Below are 21,013 nucleotides of genomic sequence, written 5' to 3' on the forward strand. Positions count from 1 at the left end.
TTCACTCAACAGCATCAATTTATTTTCAATAATACACATTCAGTGTGGTATGTATACAACAATCACAGTACAATGAAACGGCATCATCACGGGTGTTTACAAGTGATTGTTTCAGTGTGTGTGAGTTTATGTGTGTCTTCAATGTCCTTTAACCAATAATAAAATCATTGCTTGTGTGTTTTATAGGCCCAATGTAGTTCACTATTATCTTTTATAATATTTTGTATGTTTCCCTGTGTTCATATGTACATGTCATGTATGTTGTGTTTATGATGATCTTGTAACTTGATGAACTGTCCTTCCATTTATCACTTTAGCTCCTCCATGGAGGACGACGGCGTGTCAGAGTCAGGAGACTCCTGAAAAACAGGGAGACCATGGAAAAATACAGCTCCAACTCCAATATAGCTTGTGTTTTAAACAATGCAATAGATATAAATGCGTAACAGCGTTCCTTTCCTACATATTGAAATATACAGGAACATGTGGACAGCTCACCTTCACTTTCTCCAGCTCTGGTCTGCCCGGGAGTGATTTTTGTGAGGAAAATGCCTGTAAGATGAGGCAGGGAAGTCATATTAGATCTGACGAGTATAAAAGTATGCAACTATAAAGAATGAGTACAGAGATGAAGATGAATGTCAGACTTCTGCTCACCTTCTTCGTCTGTTGCATCTCCTCTGTGGATTTGGACCTGTTCTTCATGCGCTTCTGAGGAGAGGTGGTGGTGGGACACTAAAGAGAGAGAGAGAGAGAGAGAGAGAGAAAAAAAAAAAAAAAAAAAAAAAAAAAAAAAAAAAAAAAAAAAAGAGAGAGAGAGAGAATGAGAGAGAATGAGAGGATAATATAAGACCGGAACAGAAATATTTTGTCTATCAGGCTTTCACACACCTCATTCGCCTTCTGTTCCATTGCTGACTTGAAGATTTGTCTCAGGAGAAGTTCAGTGCTGACGTGGGTTTAGGATTAGATGATATCCTTTGGAATGCTGTGGTTGTGCAGCTGTAAAGACAAGAGAAAGAAAAAGAGGAATTTGACATGCCATGAAGTTGTATGCTAGCCTGGATGCCAGCCGAATTAAGCCCCGCCCACAACATTTGAGTTTTGGGAAGTCATATTCTGACTAGAATCTGAGTAGGATGACGTCAGGCTAGTTGTATGCTCCAACAATGGTTAAATGCAAGACATTTTACAATAATTCTTCAGTTTAATGATATACACTGACCACATTCATGTTTGTTGCAATTTTAAATATGAACAAAAAAGCTAAACTGATCCCAGATCTTGCTGCCATGATCAGATGACCAGATGAGCAGCAGTCAATTAGATATCACATGCAAGTTGACAAGTCTGCAGTTATGGCCTTTTTTCACTAGATGGCGACTCCGATTCAGGGAGCCACCACAGCTCCCACTTCACAGATTTTCCTCAGGGGTTTTACCTTGGCGTTTGGTCCTAATTGTCACACTGACATGTACACCCAGCTGCTCCCATTGTTGCTTCTCAATTTGATTTGTAAAAACATAAAAGAAAAACACACGCGTTAACCTGACGACATCAAGTTTTTCGTTTTCATCCCACTGGCAGAAATCATCACAGAAACAGATGCAATTAAAATGTCTTTGCTTGACGCTAATGCTTCTTATCCTGTTTCCTTACACATCTATCCTATCAAACATTCAGATTTTTGTTAGGCGATGAAATAAAGGGATAATACAAAAACAAAACAGTAGAGATGTCTGCCAGCCATTATATTTTAGACCCAGTGGAAACTTCAATTTCAAAATTTATATTTTAAAATAATCAACTGATTGAATAAAACTGAGATTAACCAAATAAAAAAGTTCCTATAATAACCAGAGATGCAGATTAAAAGCTTTTAAGAAACGTAATGTGTATAAACTAAGAGAAGAAGAAGAATCCTGTTTAAAAGAAGATATAAATATATCAACACCCCCACACAGTTGGAGTCAAAAAGGCCACAATGATTACTAGCCAACAGACACAGCCAGATCCACAGCTGGTGTCAGGAGCCCTGGTGGCCGGGGACAAAACCCCTCTGGGTCTGGGTCAATTTGTGTCAGACAGATTTTTATACTCCAAAGATCTCAGTGGTGCCTGTCAAAGTCTCCTTGTGTCTGAAATCTGACCAGTTAGATCAGATCAATCAAAAATACTTCCTGGCATGTCAGCGTAAATGGGTGGTTTACTGATTTCCTGTTCTGCTATGGCGTTGAGATGGTGGAGAGACACCAGGGTAAGATCTGGGAGAGTTTTGAAGATGTGGTTCACTGATGTTAAAGCAGTAAAAGTATTAGGTATTCTGAACACAAAAGGGTGTGTTTTAGAGTGGTAATTCTTGACCTTGACCCCCCCAAAAATAAATCCTCAACACAAGGTCCACTTGCTTGGTGTTTCTGAAGCTACATCGCATGAGAGCTGAGCTCCAAAAGAGGTAGCTGAAAGCTTTGGAAACACTAAGTTAGTAGACCTTGTCCTTGTGCAGGTCCCAAAATGATGATTACATTATTAGGTTTCCTAAAAACTTGTCAAAAATGCTAAATGTAACTTTTGGAAACATGTGTTTGGCATTTTTCTTTTAATGATTATTTACATATTTTGTCAGCATTAACACCTACAGCTTTTGCCGATTGCTTACACACTGAAATCAAAAGTATTACACAGTTATCAAAACCTTACACTCAAGGAGCAACACGTTGGCCCAGATGTGCACCACTATAAGCACAATGTCAGCCTCACACTTTCTGCAAAAAACACGTATATCATGATGTCACTTCCTTACAATTCCAAAGCAGTCAAATGACCACACCTGTGAGCCGATCTGTGAAATACAGCCACCAGGTGCGCAAACACATGATTGCTTAATTGTAAACAGACCAATCAGGTTTAAGCACTATAAGTAAGTCTAGTATTTTCTGTACTGTGTGGTATACATGCAGTTCAGTGTCCCAAATTATTTTCTAAAAACGTAGTGTCCCAAACGGTGAGGGTCTTATTTGAGACAGGTTACCCTAACCCAAACACCTGTTAAAAAGGTGGTTTAGCAGGTTCATAATTAAGGACATTGTATGGGGAATTTGGGACACTAAACTGCACGTATACCATATTGTATTTTCAGATCTTATTTTTTTTCTTGTAATTGTAACCTGCTTGATACCGTATTTTATGTTTGTCTGTTGTTTGCTAAGCTACCAGTGTTATGCACACTACTGTAGTAGCATGAAAACTGGGACAACTTGGTTAGGATTCTCCATGTTGACTGATTTGAGTATATTACTGTAAGATAAATAAATGATATTTTCCTCAGTCTGCAGCATTGGTCTAGTGTAGTCTGTGGTGAACTTATTGTATATCTGCACTTTCTCTGTGTACTTCATTTACAGTACTCTAATCACTGAGAGGTAGAATTGCTAAACGTGTTTTAGGTTAGCAACAGCAGTGTGTCATATTAAACGTGTGTGTTTAATATGGTAACAAAATATGTTTTTTCATAAATAATTGTATAGTTTTTGCAAGAGTGTTTCATTTTGGGTCTTAGGTGTTTTGCTAATTGGGTGTGGTGTTTTGAAAAAAAACGTCCGTTTTCAAAATAGTGCTTAAGCAATCGGGGAAAAAAAATGATACAATACCCTGAAAACAAGTGAATGCCCCTGAAAATTAGCTTAATATCTTAAGTATTTTTCTACAAGATAAAAAATCCATGAAAAATCCAAATTAAAAAAAATAATTAAATCTTTAGGTATTATTTAGCTTTAACTAAAAACTCACCTCATCAGCTTCATCAGGACTGTGTGCATGTGGTTTGATCAGATAGATTGATAGTGATTAATCAATCAATCAAATCAATTTGCATTAATATGTTACTAAATCCTGATTGGAGCACAGACATTTGTGACCTCACCATTGTCGTAAGAGCGCAAGAGAGGAGCTGGTGGCACACACCGTGCTTCAAACTATTCCAAGTTGAATTTGACATGTACTTTGAGTCTCTTAAGTTGGTATCCAATAAGAAAGCTATATTAATATCTGATATCTACTCAAATCTCTTTGTTTAAGTGCTCCTGCTGTCTTTATTTTTAACATTCTTGAAAGTCTGTCCCTTTTTGTTTCCTTTATTTTCCCCTGTTTAGACTATTACTTTCTTTTTTACTTTCATATATTATTTTTATATTTTTTTGTATCCTATTTGTTTACATACTGCAATGATTGAATTTCTGGAAATTGTCTTTTGAAAAAAAAAAAAAAAAAGAGCTGGTGGCACGTTTATAGCAACGCTTCTCGGTATGATCAGCTACTTTAATCATAGACAGTATATAAGAATGGACCAACAGATCCCGTTGCTCTGGACGGAGACCAGTGAAGGCTATTAGAAGCACTTTTCCGGTGATCACTAGCGTTACTGCGCAGCCTCCAACTGACAGAGACAACGTAGATGTGACGTGAGCAACCTGTCTGAAAGTTGGAAGCCTTCTGGTAGCTGTGCCAAGAGAAATCTCAATCATTCCCGATCTTACAGAGATGGAGAGTGTAGGTATATGTAAGGAGATAATATGGGCACAGGCTAATTATTGATCACTAAAATGCTAGTTAACATTAGTAATTAAACTTAAACAGCTAATGTAAGTCGAAACTGCCTGCGAGCTTCTCCTGTACTATACGGTAATTCCTCTACTGTGCGACAGTAAGTCACTTGGTTATGACACAATCGTTAGCCTATTTTTACAAAAACGCCTGCTACAGAGCCTTAATGTGAGATACAAAGTAATGGAGCCTTTTATACATTGTCGTGTTTCTTTAGAAATAAAGAATGGGCAAAAAAAGTCCTTAAACGCTTCAGATGTAAAGTTATTCGCTGTCAAAGTGACGTCTGAATGAATGGCAGTCAATAGAATGCTAACGGCGGGTGAGCGTTTGGTAGCATCAAAATGACGCTATAGGAGGTTTGAGTTCTGAAGCGAAGCTTACGCCCTTGATCACACCAATTCTGGTGTCCTATTAAATTGCATATTCATTTTATTCAAATTATTAATTTTAAAGTACTGGTGTTATCTTTTAAAACCCTGCATAACTTAACTCCCCAGTATATCAGTGACCTCCTCCAACCTTATATGTCAAATCAGGCTCTAGATTTACTGGATGTCCCTCAAACCCACTATGAAATTCAAGGTGACCGTGCTTTTCAAGCTGTTACCCCCATTCTTTGAAAAACTCCCCCCTTAAAAACTCTCCCCTTACTAATCCACCAGGTTAGTTATCCAAATAGCTAATAACTTTTATTTTTCTCTGCCCTTATTTATCTGCTGCTGCTATGATGTTAATCTTATCAGCTCTGTGCTGTGTATTGTTGCTTGTCGTTTTATTAATGTTAAAAGGAGAATTCCGGTCGATTTCAACATGTAGCTCTGTTGTTTGTAAATTTGGAGTGCTGTCAGTAGCGAGAAAAACGAAAACAATCGGTGTTGCCTACACCGTGTTATCCTCCTGTTAGCGTTGGCACCCAGGAGGCTGAAACGGGGCAAGTTTTAAACGTCAACATCTTCGAAATGTCATTACAAGTGCCTACCCATGTGAAGTGATTCCTTCTGAGTGAACACAGTGAATCTAACTGCAGTAGAAATGCATAAAAGTTATGCTAATTCAGCTCTGTTTAGTTCTGGTGTTGAAACGGCAATACTTAGGGACCGTCTACAAACTACAACATCGAAAAGAGATACAAAAATATTTTCAAAAATAGGCATATGCTTATTTTTTTTTAAGTAATTAAAAGTACAACTAGCAGGAGACAAGTTATAATTGAGGTAAGTTTAGAGACACTACCTTATTTAATCATTAAATTAAAGGGATACTTCACCGATTTAGCATTAAGCTTTGTATCAGCAGAAACATGGTAGTATTTTTGAATGACTGTGCTCCCCTCCCTCATGTCCCCCTGAGACCAGAGATCTCTGTGTATATAATCTTCCCATGACGTAAAACGACGATTTTCGCGTCATCGGAAGATTTTTGCCCAGAGGCAAAAGGACTACAGCCAGTACTAGGAGCTACTTCCGCATAGCCCATAGGAGGTTGGGACCCGGAGATTGCCGAGGAAAAAACGAGTGTCAGCCATCTTGAATTCTCGCTTAGCTTCTCAGCAGCAACTTTATTCATCCCGAAGGAAATTTTAGAACAACAATTATGTACATTCAAACTACCGCACACGTGTACCACTGGGATACGTGGCTACAGATCGGAGACTATGCAGGAAACTTTATTACAGACGGAATACTCAACACACTACGCAAGCTTTGCCCGCTGGCTATCGAGACCAGCGATGTTGCATCTGGCCGGTAGGGACATCATCAGCTACGCTAGCCGGCCACCTGTTCCATCAATCCTGCTTGCAAGTGTCCGCTCATTAGACAACAAACTGGACTACATCCAACGTCAACAAAACTCCCAATGCTTTTTCAGAGACTGTTGTGTCTTTGTTGTTGTGGAAATATTGCTGTACTGGACTATCCAGCCGGCTGCTCGGTCACCGGGTAAGGCTAGTGGAGGTGGGCTGTGTTAACACGGACTGCCTGTTGCAGAAATGGGGCGCTTTTATCCAACTAACTGCTGGTGGAGTTTGTGACTGTTAAATGCCAACCATTCTACATTCCACGCTAATTTACGGCTGTTTATACTCGGTGTTTACACCAAGCGCTAATACTAGTAGCTATGTGTTAGCTGAACTTTACGTGTGCTCACTTAATGTAGCCTGTTTCGTGTGTTGTTTTTATATAAGGTCGTTTTTATATATTTTAAATGTGTAACACCACTTGAGCCACGGTGAAACGTTTCGTGTATATGGTTGAAATGACAATAAAACACTTGAGTTGATCGTCTCACTGTCTGTATGTAAATGGTAAGCGTGTCTTGGGAGTAGACACTAAAGCAGCGAAGCAAGTGCATTCTGGGACTTTGTGTCTTTCATCCACATGAGCCAAAAAACACATTTTCTGGCTTTTCTCAGCTTAGAAGCCACCAATTTCTCATTTTTTTTTTCACATTTCTCCTACATAAGTGACCCAATTTAAAGATATATTCATCTTTCCAACGGTGAAATATCCCTTTAATAAATATTTTTGTTCTTTCTCTTTTCGGTGTTGTAGTTTGTAGATGGTCCCAAAGTCTTGCCGTCTCAACACCTGAACTAAACAGAGCTGAATTAGCACAACGTTTATGCATTTCTTTCACATCTACTGCAGTCAGATTCACTGTGTTCACTCGGAAGGAATCACTTCACATAGGTAGGCACTTGTAATGACATTTCGAACAGGTTAAGAGGCTAAAAGCACGTTTAAAACTTGCCCCGTTTCAGCCTCCTGGGTGCTAACGCTAGCAGGAGGATAACATGGCGTATGGCGTTGTTTTCGCTGTTGAAATCAACCGGAATTCATCCTTAAGCACTGTGATTAAGTATCTGTTAAAGGTGCTATATAAATAATTCTTACTTACTTACAATAAAATGTAAATATGATTCATAATTGCTGATTGTCCAACCGATTTAGGAAGTCGTGTTTCGGGGGAGGAGTGTCAATTGAGAAAGTATGTTTTCAGGGCCTTCAAAGCAAGTTATCATTGAGTTTAAGTAATTTTGTGCATTATGATAAAATGATTTCTTCCTGGAAAGCATGTTTAAAATCTTGACAAGTCTCTCCAGGTCTGGCCTAGTGAGACAATAATGTCCACAGAGCAAAGATAAAGTAAAATGTATGAAGTCCTGTTCTCAATTGACAGAGACGTGTTCACCATCTCCAGTTGAGCCTGCTGCACTACAGGAAATATTCAGCCCAGGGCGCATAAAGAATAAATCGGAGCTGATAGACAGGATCTCGCTCACCCACTGTGAAGGCTGACGTCACCACCTTCCCACTTGGACTGGAATACATGGGACATTCTACAAGGCCTACCTGCTAAAAATGAATGATCTCTACCAGAGGGACTGACCCCGTGAAGAGTTCCCAGCTTTTCATACATCAGGCCTATTATGCGCAAATATGTCGGTTCAGTTGGCAAACCCAAGACCGTACTAATGCACTTACTCTAAAAGGTACATTACAGCCCTTTGAGGGATAGAGAAGGATAATCTCAGCTTTTTATTGGAGGGCATGCATTCAGCGAGTCCTGAGTGCTCTCTCTGACCAGCTCACTGAGGGAAATGACCTAAATGAGAATGATTTCAGGGAGTACGGGCAGACACTAGCAATTTGCTACAACCTGGCACAAGACATCTATTAATGTTTTTTTGTGCACCGCCCCTGTTCAAATAAATAAATTACAATTTGCCTGCTTGCCTAACCCTGGCTGTCTCCCTATGCTTCTCTGTCACTGTCTCTCTGTCTTTGGTTTCAACGAGGAATCCCTTCTTTGTAGACAGGGGGAATAGGGATGAGGGGCCGCATACTGAAGTAGGTGGCAGTGCATTTCCTTTGTATCCGAGTTACAAAAGCCCTGTGGCTTTGAGAAGCACTTCTCCATCGATTAATCCACATGAGCAAGCCAACAACAGCCAAGGTGACACATCAGAAAACACTATGCCTCTTTGTGATATGCATACAAAAAAAGTCTACACCCACAAATACCCAAAATGCTCATTCATTACAGTATTATAGGTGGACATGGGCATATGCACACACAAAAGCAACAAATAGACTTCACCTTAAAAGCTACTTAAGAACTCTTTCTGCAAGGATGGGCAAATAGAATATTTTGCCTTGCAGTCTTTTTTTTTTTTTTTTTTTTACCCTTTTTCTTCTTCCATCATGTGAGACTTGGGGATGATAAATCTGAGGTAGAAAGTGTTTAATAAGAGTAATTACCCTTCACAGACCCTGATAAAATACTGACTTGAGCATCTGCATTTCATAAGAAGAAAATCTGTTCTAAAGATTTGAATCCAGGCACCAGCTCAAATGTTAGGTCAACACTAATTAACTCCCCAACTAAGAAGCACTACATGAACTTCTTAAGCTTCATTTCAGTGTGTGTGTAAGTTTTACAAGAGCAGAAAAGATTCCAACGAGAACAGCATACGGTCAAGTTGCCTCTACATCATCACTGCTGTTTTCCTGCTTTCCTTGAAAGGCCTGCCCATCTGCCAAATGACTACGTGCTGAAGACAAAATCACTTCTGATAGAGTCTCCAACTGATGCTCATCAATGTTTATATCCTTTCAGCCGTGAGTTAAGTGATAAACACCTTGGACATAGTTTCCACTCCTTTGGGTCAACTAATCCCCCATAATTCAAGTCCAGGAGGTGAAATTGAAGGCTGACCTGACATCGCCTCCTCGCCACATTTGTGCTGTTGAACCTGCTAAGGAAATCACATGCACAGCGTATGTATAATTATAGAGGCTATTATAGCACAGGCACGCACACAGAGGTGGTTAGAGCACCAAGGCGGAACCACTGTGGACAGTAGCTGCACCGGCAGGAGAGAGCACATTAAGACGGCTCACACAGTGGCAAGGACATTAGGTCCTGTAATTGATGGTGATGGGATGTCTGTTCAGCCACACTCAGGTGTGACACACACACACACGCACAGCTGGATGAATTTAGTCTGTAGTCAATCAACAGAGCTGCTCCCAGCCTGAAATCACAGCTCGGTCATGTGTATGTCACCTGATAACTGAGTCAGTGCAAATAAATCCGCTATCCTTTTTATTTTTTAAACACACTGAGTCTGCCCTTCACCGGCTGAGCAGAATCTGTCAGTGCACAGTAATGTGCAAGCATTGATTTGATAGATGGGTTTTGTTTTACACCACTTATGTATTCCTCTGCAGGACTCTCAAAGGCACAGTGAGCGCCATTCAGAGCTCCCATTAGTAGAGGCTTGAGTTCAGAAAAAACACTTTGCAGATATTCAAAACCTGTTTTGTTATCCATCCCAATGTAGATTACTGAAAGCAAGTAAATAACAAAAACAGAGATAGGAGAAAGCAATTGCAGCGTTTCTATGAACGAGGAGATGAAAAGGTTTATCTCAAAACAGCACAAGACGTTTACTCAAGCACAGAAATGCACTGAGTGACAGACAGGAGAGAATGAATGATAGTAGTGACAGAGAGAGAAAGGGTAGACACATCTACTGACTGACTGAACAAGCAAACCGATAACCCCAAAAAACGAGATTAGTCAAATGCCGGGGGGAAATGCAGACACTCACCTCCTTCTCTCCCTTCTTCCTTCTCTCAGTACAGACGTGCGGTGGAGTAGATGGCACTCCTCATCTCACTGCTGCTATGGTGTCTGTGAGAGCACACCCCTCTCTGCCCATTCATAGTTCTGCCAACACACCACTCATGCATGGACGGACACAACACACACACACACAGTGTGACAAACAATGGTTTCTTACATAGCACTGTTCGTTGTCTAAGGTTAATTACTTCAGAGACAATCATTTCTACAAGGTTGGCAAATGAGACGCTTCCTAAAGCCCATACTGTCACTTAGATGCTGCTGACATCATCCATGTGGATGAATCCATCTATGACTCATAATTTGTTTTGTAACCCATACAACAGCCAAATGCACCCCATAATAGTCCTCCCAGGCCCTTCAACTGGAAAACACCTTCCAGCAACAAGTATGTAGACAGATTAAGCAAGCCATTGGCTAGAAACCCTTCATAAAGAGCCAATCACAGCACTGCAATGATCCAATGTCAAAAATGTGCAAAACAGCATCATTACATGATGCCATTTAGGAGGAGGTCTCTGAACCAGGATACAACAAAGGCACAAGATAATGCAATCAAAGCTAGTTACAATTTACACCTACAGACAGATGCACATTAGACTTGTTTTACACTGCATGAGTCATACAGCCAGTGGGGCCTGGCTGCACCACATAGAAAACCAAATCACGTAGCATTTGTCAAGCCAGAAACTAACCTTAGTGATTCATCCAAAAGATTCCTCATAGAGGGCTAAAAGCTGTAATTTAACGTCTCACTCCCCCAACAACAAAACCAGGCAAACAGGATCCTATTTCATCATGAAACAATTTAATTGTTTGGATACACCCTGCGGTATATGTTGATGTTCACATCATCGGATTCATTCCATTATATCTCATTACACATTCATGATCTGGACCCTGAGATGTTGTCTAAGGTGACAGGAAAACAGGACTTGACCAGGGCTAAAAGTGCCATCACAGCAAACAGTTAAATTTAAGTACCGCAAACACATTTGAAAATAGCAAGTGAGCACACAGAATGAAAATTTGTAATTTAAAATATTAAAAACTCATCTCAGTAAAAATATTCTCTTCAATTCAAATAAAGAAGAACAAAAAAAAACAATTGTGCAATACACTTCAAAACCCCCTTCTGGACAGTCCTGTGCAGAAACATGTTTTTGCTTAGAGTTCAGAGAAAAGCATTACTACGATGTGAGATTGTGAGAAATGTAAGCAATGTGAACTTTACAGCGTTAAACGATAAACACAGCAAACACATTGGCTTCAGGGTGAAATTTTGAGCTAAAACTTCTTTTCAAAACATTTCATAGCAAACATTCTTCCCATTAACATCTGTAGTGTTTCCAAATGACACTGTAAATGCTTGCCATGATCTTTCTTCTTCTTTACATATTGCCTCAAGAGGCCAATTATCAGTAGCAGAGATGGTGGCACACTGCTTTCAGAGCTTATTTGTAAACAATTATAAAAAAAAAGTGCTTGACCATTTTTCGTCGTCTTTTGACACGATTGGTCTCATGATGTTGTGAGATGTTTGATGTCGTTTCTGATTGTGTCTTTGTCCATCACACACACAGAAGTCTTTCAAACTGATGTTTCCCTTAAGTCTTTGGCTTTAGATTCGGCAGAGTCCGGGGTTTCAGCTGAACTTGCATTGGAAGAGCTGGTTGTACTCGGCTCGTCTGGCTCTGTGTCCTGGCCCTGGTCTGAGGCCAGCTTCAGGAACAGAGGGACCTCTAGCTGCTCTTTGGTCAAAAGGCCTCGCTGGTCATCAACTCTGCAGCACTGGGCCCTCGACAGCATGTCCAGAAGCCCTGGCACACATAAAATATAATGCTAATTCTGACATTTGGTTAAAATAAATAAATAACACTGTGCTATTTTTAATATGCTCATTTACATTTTATAGTTTGGAGTGTAGTTGGGTAACAACTTACTCTCGATAAGATCAAGTTTAAGAAATATAGAACAGTTACTTCATTAAATAGTATATATTAAAATCTTAATTCTTCAAACCCCTGGCCAGGATACTAGGAGTGGGCGATATGGAGAAATATATTCTATCATGGTACATACAATTTTGAATTGCAATAAAAATGGATAACATAGCTTATAATAATAATAATAATAAAGTTTAGGTTCTGAAAATTCAAATGAGAAACTTGAGATTTAAGGTTCATTTTGACCTTAAAAACAGCAGCTGACCAAACAATCCCACCCTGAAGTCCATTTGGTAGCTTTTCAAACTATTTTCCTTAGCAGATGGAGTTTTTTGTAATTCCATCTGCTGGGAAAGATTATGTGATGTGATTGAACAGCTTCTAAAAAGGCACACTGTGGTGAGATCGTTTTGTCAAGACTAAAAACCAAAAGTTCTGTTCCTTTGTGTTGGACTTTGTCTTAAAGGAACACGCCGACTTATTGGGAATTTAGCTTATTCACCGTAACCCCCAGAGTAAGACAGGTCGATACATACCCTTCTCATCTCTGTGCGTGCTGTTACGCTGTCAGACGGCTCCAGCATTAGCTTAGCCCAGCACAGATCCTGCAGGTAACTGGTTCCAACTAGCATAACTGCTCGAATTGTGACAAAATAACACCAACATATTCCTGTTTACATGTTGTGATTTAGAAGCTCCGTGTACAAAAAAAGCGTAACTGAAATCTTCTAACCGTAAACAAACCGGGAACTATAGCCTACTCTCAGACAGGCTTGCTGCGAGCATATCACTCCGCCCAAGTACTATATTCTTCTGCCTGAGAATATAGTTCCCAGTTTGGTTACGGTTAGAAGATGGCTGTGTCTCATGTTATGTTGTTTTTTGTACACGCTGTGACTCTACAAATCACAACACGTAAATAGTAACATGTTGGTGTTATTTTGTCACTTATTCGGAGCAGTAGGATTACTGGAACCATTCACCTGCCTGTTCTGTGATGGGCTGATGCTGCTGGAGCCGTCAGACAGCCTTACAGCACGCACTGAGATGAGAAGGGTATGCATAGACTTGTCTTACTCTGGTGGTTACGGTGAATAAGCTAAATTCCCAATAAGTCGGCGTGTTCCTTTAAAAAAATTATTTTTTGTAAATAATGAACCTCCAAGCTCAAATTAAGAAACCGTTGAATCAAGGTATTTAAATGTATTAAAGATAATTTTGCTATCGATTCCTTGTTATAAAAGTTGTGGAAAAATCTGACGGTTGTCAAATATCTATCTTACAATATCTACTGCCATGTCGCCAAACCCTACTAGATACTGCCGAGATGTCCTACCCTCCATGTCGCGGTATTTACCGGGCTTGGACTGAGTCTTGGCTCTGTCGGTTTGCAGCGATGATTGGGCCTCCAGCCCTCCTGCACTCACTGCTCCTGCCTGGGACCAAAATAGATTGCAGGGTTATCAATGTACAGTACAAGTCAAGTTAAGTTTTACAGGTGTATCGGAGACAAATAATGCATTTCATAAAAAAAAAAAAAAGAATGTATCTCCTACTCTATTCCATATATAAAAACAAAAGAAAGGCATCCATTTGATCTGTACAACAGATAAAACAAAAAAAAGGCAATGTTATTATCTAAAGAATATAATGAAGGTTGTCACCAAGGATACTTCCTTCATTATATTCTTATTAAGATAACAACCAACAGCATCTCAGCTGCTTGCCTTGTATGTAGGACTGTCAGTATTGTACAAAAGAAGACGTTTTTATGATGGCAACAACATTTTTGTTTGATGATTTAACATTGCCTCACCGGTGTGGCTAAAGCAGAACCACTGCCTCTGTTGGTCTGGTCTTTTCCTGTTCAAACCACACAAAAGATACAACTCAGTACTTCTCCTTTCAGTAGAAATGTAGTGGACTGCTGATGATAATACAGTAACATAACTTCCAAATTGTGTTAAAACACTGATATTAGCCTTATAAAATATTCTTGACCAGAATTAAACTGGTCCTCCACTCTAATCAAGTCCATTCCCCCTCTTCCTAAATGCAGTGAATGGAGCTGAGGTGGGGAGCACTGATCCAAAGTGAAGTTGATTCTGGTCTCTTAGCAGTTGGGAAATGAGGTGAGTAAACTCAAAGTGACACAGCACTCAACAAACCAAATGGACCCAGACATTTAAGCCCCACAGAAAAGAATGAAGACACAAAGAGAGAGACACAAAGAAATCAGAGTAGGAAAAAAGGAACATGCAGACAGCCATGCAGAAAAACCAGGGCACTAAAGTGGACAGTGAAAAGACTTTCACATCAGCCCTAGCTAAGAGCAAGTGAGAGCCAATAAATGCAGAAACACTTTCTCTGACCCATAAAGAAACAATTATGTGAATAAGGCGGCACAGCCAGGGTTCAGGCGGTATACACCGAGCATCATCAATGTATCGCCAACATCATCGACAACTAACAGTGGCTGGAGGGCTTAAATGTGCCTTTATCGGATTTGATTGAACTCATTTAATTTACTCATTGGCCATGCAGGTTTCTTTACGTCCCGAGGCTGCTCGTGCACTTGGGGGAGCAGTGTAGTTAAATTATGTAAACATAATTCTCTCTGGTTGAAATCAAAGTAAAACGTTTTTTTTTTTTAAACAAAGAAAAAAAAAAAAAAAAAAAAAAAAAAAATATTAAACGTGTATTGACCTTTGGTTTTTTCAAGTCGCAGCACCTTGTTCGCTAGTCTGAACACAGTGCTGGTCATGTTCAAAGGCTCGTTGCTTCCAACCTAAAACAAGAAAAAAAAGACCATCAGTTTCACAGTTTTGTGGGGATAAAGAAGAGAGCCTGCTAAAAATGGGTCTTAATGCATAACAGAGAAACCACACAATGCATTACAAAGATAGTGGAATAAGTGATGAGGATTACACAAAGAAAAATAGTGAAACACATTTTACAATAACAAGAAAATAGACTGGATATAAAAATTAACATTCACAGTGACGCATAAATGGTTGCCTAGGAACGGCTGCTGTAAGCAGGAGAGGTGGACAAGTGCTGACAGGAGAGAAGGATAGAACTTTAAAAAAGTTGTACATTTAAAAATGTCAGAAGTTTGCCGCTTTCACAAGTAGAGGTGAGTCATTAATGTGAATTTACTAGAAATATAAGATTATTGCAGTGAGAGGTTTGATCAAACCAGATCAATCAGTTAAGTTATTCCTTTTCAATTGAGAAAAAGTCATTATTAATCATGTACTTATCTAAGACACTACTTAAGCACTGGCTATCAAGGTCTTATTATACAGTATACAGTTCATCTTGGTTTCTGTATTTATTTATTGTTTATTTCATATTTGTTTATGTATGTACCGACCACCAAGGTAAATTCCTTGTAAGTGTTACTTTCTTGGCAATGAATCATTTTCTGATACATATGGTACAGTTTATCACGGTTACCAAGGGTACTTTACCTAAAAGTATTTGATGGAAATGTGGCTGTACAGACACTCACCATGGTGACCACGGCCTCTTGCGGCTTGAGTTGGTGTTTCTGCAGCACCGCAGAGAGGGCGTCCTGCAGCGTCTTACTGGACTTTGCCATGATCCCAACTGTCTTACCAGTGAAGGCAATCTCCAGCCTGAAACACACATGCATTATAACCTCCCTCACACAGCAGTACAGCACAAACACTAAATGCATTGGTACAGCAGTATAGCATCATTAAAATCTAGTCATACAAAGCCAGTTGTCACCAAAGAATCTGTCACTCACTGATACCTTGGCAGGGAATCCAAATTTGGTTTCATTTATCTATTTGATAATGTATTCAATGCAAATGATGACTAATCTATGTAGTGGTGTTAATACAAGGACTTCCCTCGAATATAGTGAGAAGTGGCATGCTGCAGTGGGGACGGGGGTGTAAAAGCCTGCTCGGGTGATAAAGACAAAAAAAATAGCAAATGAAGGAAGTGACACAGTTGACTCACGCAAACGTCACCCTGAGCTCCAGAGAGACCTGCTGATCTCTCAGAACGGAGCAGTCCTGGTCCAGCGATAAGGGCTGCTGCAGAGAGAGCAACGGTGTATCAGACCAAGAGAAGTGACTTTCAGAGACGTTAACATCAACTGGGGATACTTTCAAACAGGTTTCACAAAGTTTCAGAAATGAAAAGAGTGAGTGAGAAGTTAAGAGGATGTTAGAACAGGAAGAGAGAGTGGTCAACTTTCTCACACCGCCTGTTGCAAAACAACTTTGCAGTGTGGTACCGTAGATATGTCTGAACAGCTTGTTGATTTAAAGCTTTGGCTGGTGCTGCAGACAGAGCAGCTAAGTGCTCACCTTGTCCTTGCCATGAAGGTAGATGATGACATCTTTCAGCGGAAAGCCTCTCTTCTCACACAGGCTAGTCAGCATGTCTTTGATGGGTTGGCCATTACGCGTAGGGGCCAGGGAGGCACTGCCATCGGGTAGGTAGACACAGCAGTAGCCTCCCTCCACCCCTATCCGACTCCCACCTCTACCACCCTGTTCTGGAGACTGGGTACTCGATCTGCCATTCTACATCACAGACGGAGAAAAGAGGGAAGAACTTAGGAGTGAAAAATAACAATAGAGTTAGGCACTATATGGCAGATTTTTCTCTGAACTGAGATTTGTCACTTTAATGACTACATTTTGTCATTCATGTGTGCCCTGTTGTCACAAATGCACTGACCTCCATCTGCTGGTAGAGGGAGCCAAGCTCCACACTGCTGCTTGACTTGACTGACATATTGGACTCTTTCCGCGACACTGAACTATGGGTGTTGGATGCATCTATTGTTATGGATGGGGGAAAAGAACAAGAAGAGAGCAAGGGAGAAATTGTGAGATAAAGTCACAGGTTGTACATCAAGGCATAACTTAAAAGAACTAGATCTGCAAGCACTACCTCCCCACGAGTCTCTTTTCTGTCGCTGTTTCTCCGAAGCACTCTTGCCACCTGGCAAGCTGTTGGAGCATGACTTCTTGTTCTGTTTGAGACAGTGATGAAAGAAACGCAATAACAGCAAAATTGAAACAAGAATCAGTTGTTTTTTTTCTACCCTGCCTCTGAGTCCACCCATCCTCCCCCCGACCCCCCCATCACTCTACCTTCTTGTCACTTAAGGGGCTTCTGGTGGCCACGTCCTCCCAGGATCCCATGCGGACCGGCTCTGTAGAGAGCTGAAGTAAAGGTTTACCTTCTACGCTTCCCAAGGTGCAGCTCTGGTAGAGAGGAGAGCGCACAAAGCGCCTGTAGCTGTCCATCTTCATCAGTTTAAATATCTGACACAAAGCAGGGGCAGATGTGCACAGTCAGAAGGGCCACCAACAATGAAATACTGTATTACTCAGCTAAAATGGGAGTGTGGAGTCCAAACCTGTGCTTGAGCCTTGTTAAACATGCCAGGTGTGGGCTGTTCCAGGTCCTTTTCTTCTGTCTTGGCTGTGTCATCGATGTTGACCGAGTATGGAGCGCTGTCAGACAGGTAGGTGTTGTAGATGGAGCGAGCTGCTGTTTTCAGCTGGGAACACAACAGCTCAATCAGACTGAAACCTCTAGAAGATATAGATATAACTAAACTTTGTTTGGTAATCATTGTGTCTAAGCTAACCATTTTAATCAGGATAGATACAAACCCCAATGACACACTATAACAATTTCCCTTTTGGAGTTCATCAGAGTACGTAGCTTTCGATACCCATCTAAGAAGCCACTCAGTGTGTATGAACACTGGCTTTCCTTGTTAAGCGTATCAAAAATTAAATTAACCCTCCCCAAGTATCCACACTGCAAGTCATACAATCAACAAGTCACTAAAAGGCAGACATTTCTCAGAGAGCTGAGCAACCACAGAAACTCGACTGATGTGTGGACAGTCAACAACCGTGTCAATTTCTGCACTTCCCGTTTCTATAATAGAATTTAATTAACCAAGCAATAACTCCGATATTAAAATAGAATAAAAGTTGACGATAGCTATTAAAGCTACCCAGCTGGTCACTTTTATTTGAAGGAATTGTTTGAAAGAAAGGGAAACATCCCAAAAATATGGTTGAAAAAAATCTTAATTCATTATTGTGATCAACAGTAAATGTATAGAATTTTTAATGAATTGTTGATAAATGCTACTTATAGCTTATTAACTAAATAGCAACATAATGTAACATAATAAAAGCAGTATCTAAGCAAAAAAAAAAGTGTAACTGTGCTCGCTACAGAGACAGTTAAAGAAACATAGCAACCAAGTTGCCCTCACTGTAAACATTCAACGTCAGGAAAATTCTAATGAAGAGTATTTTTGAAAAACTATATTTAAAAAAGGGGAGCTTATGCAGAGTAAACACACAACAGCATAATGAATCACAAATGACGGGTGAGATGATTCAACATGCAAAGACGTAAAAACGTGCTATCATACCTCTTCCAAGGAGCTGGCTGGGATCTTCCTGAATTTTTCACAAGCTTGCCAGAATAAAATGTTCTCCGCGCTCACCTCAGACATCAAGAAAGCCTGTGGAGAAAAGACACAAATGTGTATGAAAACATATGGCACACCTCGGGAGAGGTAGCTAGAAAACATCAACACTTGAATTATTCCTGAACTTAAAATTACAACACATGTTGAGTGTGTCTGACCGTGAACTGGCGGACTCCAAAGGGGTCCTCCAACAGCTTCTCAAATGAGACGGCCCAGGACAGCACACTGTTGGCTGGGCCGCTCTCTCCGCCCGGAGTCCCTGGAAGGCTGGAGCTGCTGCCTCCACAGCCCCGTGCAGACATGTTCAACTCTACAAAACATCCACACACAAACACACCCATTTATCGTCACAGAAGAAAAAGAAAAAAAAAAGCATGACCAAGAACGAGACTGAATCAGATAGTTTCTTTATGTCATGCACAGACATGTTTCAGGTCAGAGAAATGCAAGATTTACAGATTGTCAGCGCGCATGTTGCTTGTTCATGCTTACCTCCGTCCGACACTGCCTGGCTCTGTAAATAGAGAAATGGAGAGATAAGGTAGGGAACAATACTAAACAAAACATCTGATAAGATGGAAACACCTCACTGAGGCTGTCATGGACTAGTATGGGTATACCTGGATAATTCATATGGTAGTATGTGAGAAATTCAACATTCACTTGGTTGAATGATAAAATCAAAGATAAATTGTATTTAAATTCATACCTATTCTCTAAGACATATCTTCAAAAAGGAGGTCGGGACCCTTAGGGGGTCCTCGGAGTTACTGCAGGGGGACCCCAAGTTATTGTTCAATCATTTAAAAAAAAAGTTTCAAAAGGTAATATGTCTGAAAATATACATAAACATGAGTCAAACATATCATTAGCAAAAATGTACACAACATTGATGACAGGCTTATTGGCCTGTAGGTAAGGTAGCCACTAAGGTAGCCAGATACAGTTAAGCTTAAGGATTCACTGTGCTACATGTATATTTAACATTAAAACATGATGAATAAATATATGAATGAATGTCAGTCATTATTATTTTAATAGCTTAGTATTGTATTTACCATCAAATGGTATGTGTAAAGACTTTAGGCTGCTCTAAACGTTGTTGTAGGCCCAGTTTAATATGCAACTCAATTTAATATAATATGCAGTAGGGGGTCCCTGCTCCGTCTCTCTTTCAGCTAAGGGGTCCCTGGCCTAAAAAAAACGTTGAAGACCCCTGCTCTATAGCTTTTGTTTTTAGGTTGTTGTGTGGTGATTGTTGGAGCTTGTATTGCAAGACAAATTTCCGTGTATACGGACAATAAAGTGCTATCTATCTATCTATCTATCTATCTATCTATCTATCTATCTATCTATCTATCTATCTAAGAGGCTGCAATCAAAAGTAAAGCACAGAACAAAAATTCACTCTGATGACAAAAATGTGGGGATTTTCAGTACATTTAAAACAACACTACGTAACTTTTCCCCGCTTCAGTCCCCCTACAGGTTGTGTCATTGCTTTAAATATTCGGAGTGTCTATTTGCACCCCCGGTACAAATAGCTTCGGCCACACAGCTGAGCTATTTATACGGTGGCCGGGAAGTGCAATGCAACATTACAAAGAATGAAACACTTTTACAAAGCTCGAGACAAATTTACATTTTGGAAAACAAATTTACATTTTGGAAAACAAATTTACATTTTGGAAAACAAAATAACATTTTAGAAAACAAATTTACATTTTGGAAAACAAAATAACATTTTAGAAAACAAATTTACATTTTGGAAAACAAAATAACATTTTAGAAAACAAATTTACATTTTGGAAAACAAAATAACATTTTCGAAAACAAATTTACATTTTAGAAAACAAATTTACATTTTGGAAAACAAAATAACATTTTAGAAAACAAATTTACATTTTCGAAAACAAATTAACAAGATGCAAAACACTTTTACCAGTCCCGAAACAAATTTACAAATGACAGATTCTTCACGGAAAGGGAATGTACCACATACCGGAAGTGATGAGGTGTTGTTGGTGAGCGCAGTCAATTTGTGTTGTTGTGAGTGAGTATATGGCGTGAATGAAGTTTATGGTGACTTTACGTGTGGTCGGTGTTTGGAGTTTTTATATGACGCGGACCTGACGGAAACATTGGAAAAACAGGGAACGTATCGACAGCCGCGGCCGGATCGAAGCAGCAGCAGGGGGCAGCTGAGTCCGTCTGCAGCTGCAGGACCTGGAGCTCACTGCCCATTCCTGGGAGCCAAAACCGACACCACGCAGCTGGAGACCCAGGCCGTATTGCTGGG

General features: G+C 40.0%; 1 protein-coding gene across 7 annotated transcripts in view; it reads right to left on the reverse strand.

Annotated features, from left to right (window-relative positions):
* Positions 1-21,013, reverse strand: part of rgs14b (regulator of G protein signaling 14b) — a 27,200-nt gene continuing 6,187 nt past the window's right edge. For 5 of the 7 annotated variants that reach the window (XM_039813337.1, XM_039813334.1, XM_039813338.1 and 2 more), the window contains 18 exons: positions 19,207-19,228; positions 18,873-19,024; positions 18,655-18,747; positions 17,614-17,757; positions 17,345-17,518; positions 17,142-17,223; positions 16,926-17,026; positions 16,550-16,768; positions 16,197-16,273; positions 15,718-15,844; positions 14,910-14,991; positions 14,020-14,066; positions 13,540-13,639; positions 10,223-12,077; positions 892-1,002; positions 658-735; positions 499-552; positions 1-359 (listed from right to left, as the gene is read on the reverse strand). In XM_039813337.1, the coding sequence (XP_039669271.1) occupies positions 11,848-12,077; positions 13,540-13,639; positions 14,020-14,066; positions 14,910-14,991; positions 15,718-15,844; positions 16,197-16,273; positions 16,550-16,768; positions 16,926-17,026; positions 17,142-17,223; positions 17,345-17,518; positions 17,614-17,757; positions 18,655-18,747; positions 18,873-19,024; positions 19,207-19,228 (1,650 nt within the window). In that variant the 3' untranslated portion in view covers positions 1-359; positions 499-552; positions 658-735; positions 892-1,002; positions 10,223-11,847. The remainder of the gene's footprint in view (positions 360-498; positions 553-657; positions 736-891; positions 1,003-10,222; positions 12,078-13,539; positions 13,640-14,019; positions 14,067-14,909; positions 14,992-15,717; positions 15,845-16,196; positions 16,274-16,549; positions 16,769-16,925; positions 17,027-17,141; positions 17,224-17,344; positions 17,519-17,613; positions 17,758-18,654; positions 18,748-18,872; positions 19,025-19,206; positions 19,229-21,013) is intronic. The other 2 variants (XM_039813335.1, XM_039813336.1) reach the window with 2 other exon arrangements.

The sequence above is a fragment of the Perca fluviatilis genome, chromosome 10 (assembly GCF_010015445.1).
Source record: "Perca fluviatilis chromosome 10, GENO_Pfluv_1.0, whole genome shotgun sequence".
Taxonomy (NCBI): Eukaryota; Metazoa; Chordata; class Actinopteri; order Perciformes; family Percidae; genus Perca; species Perca fluviatilis.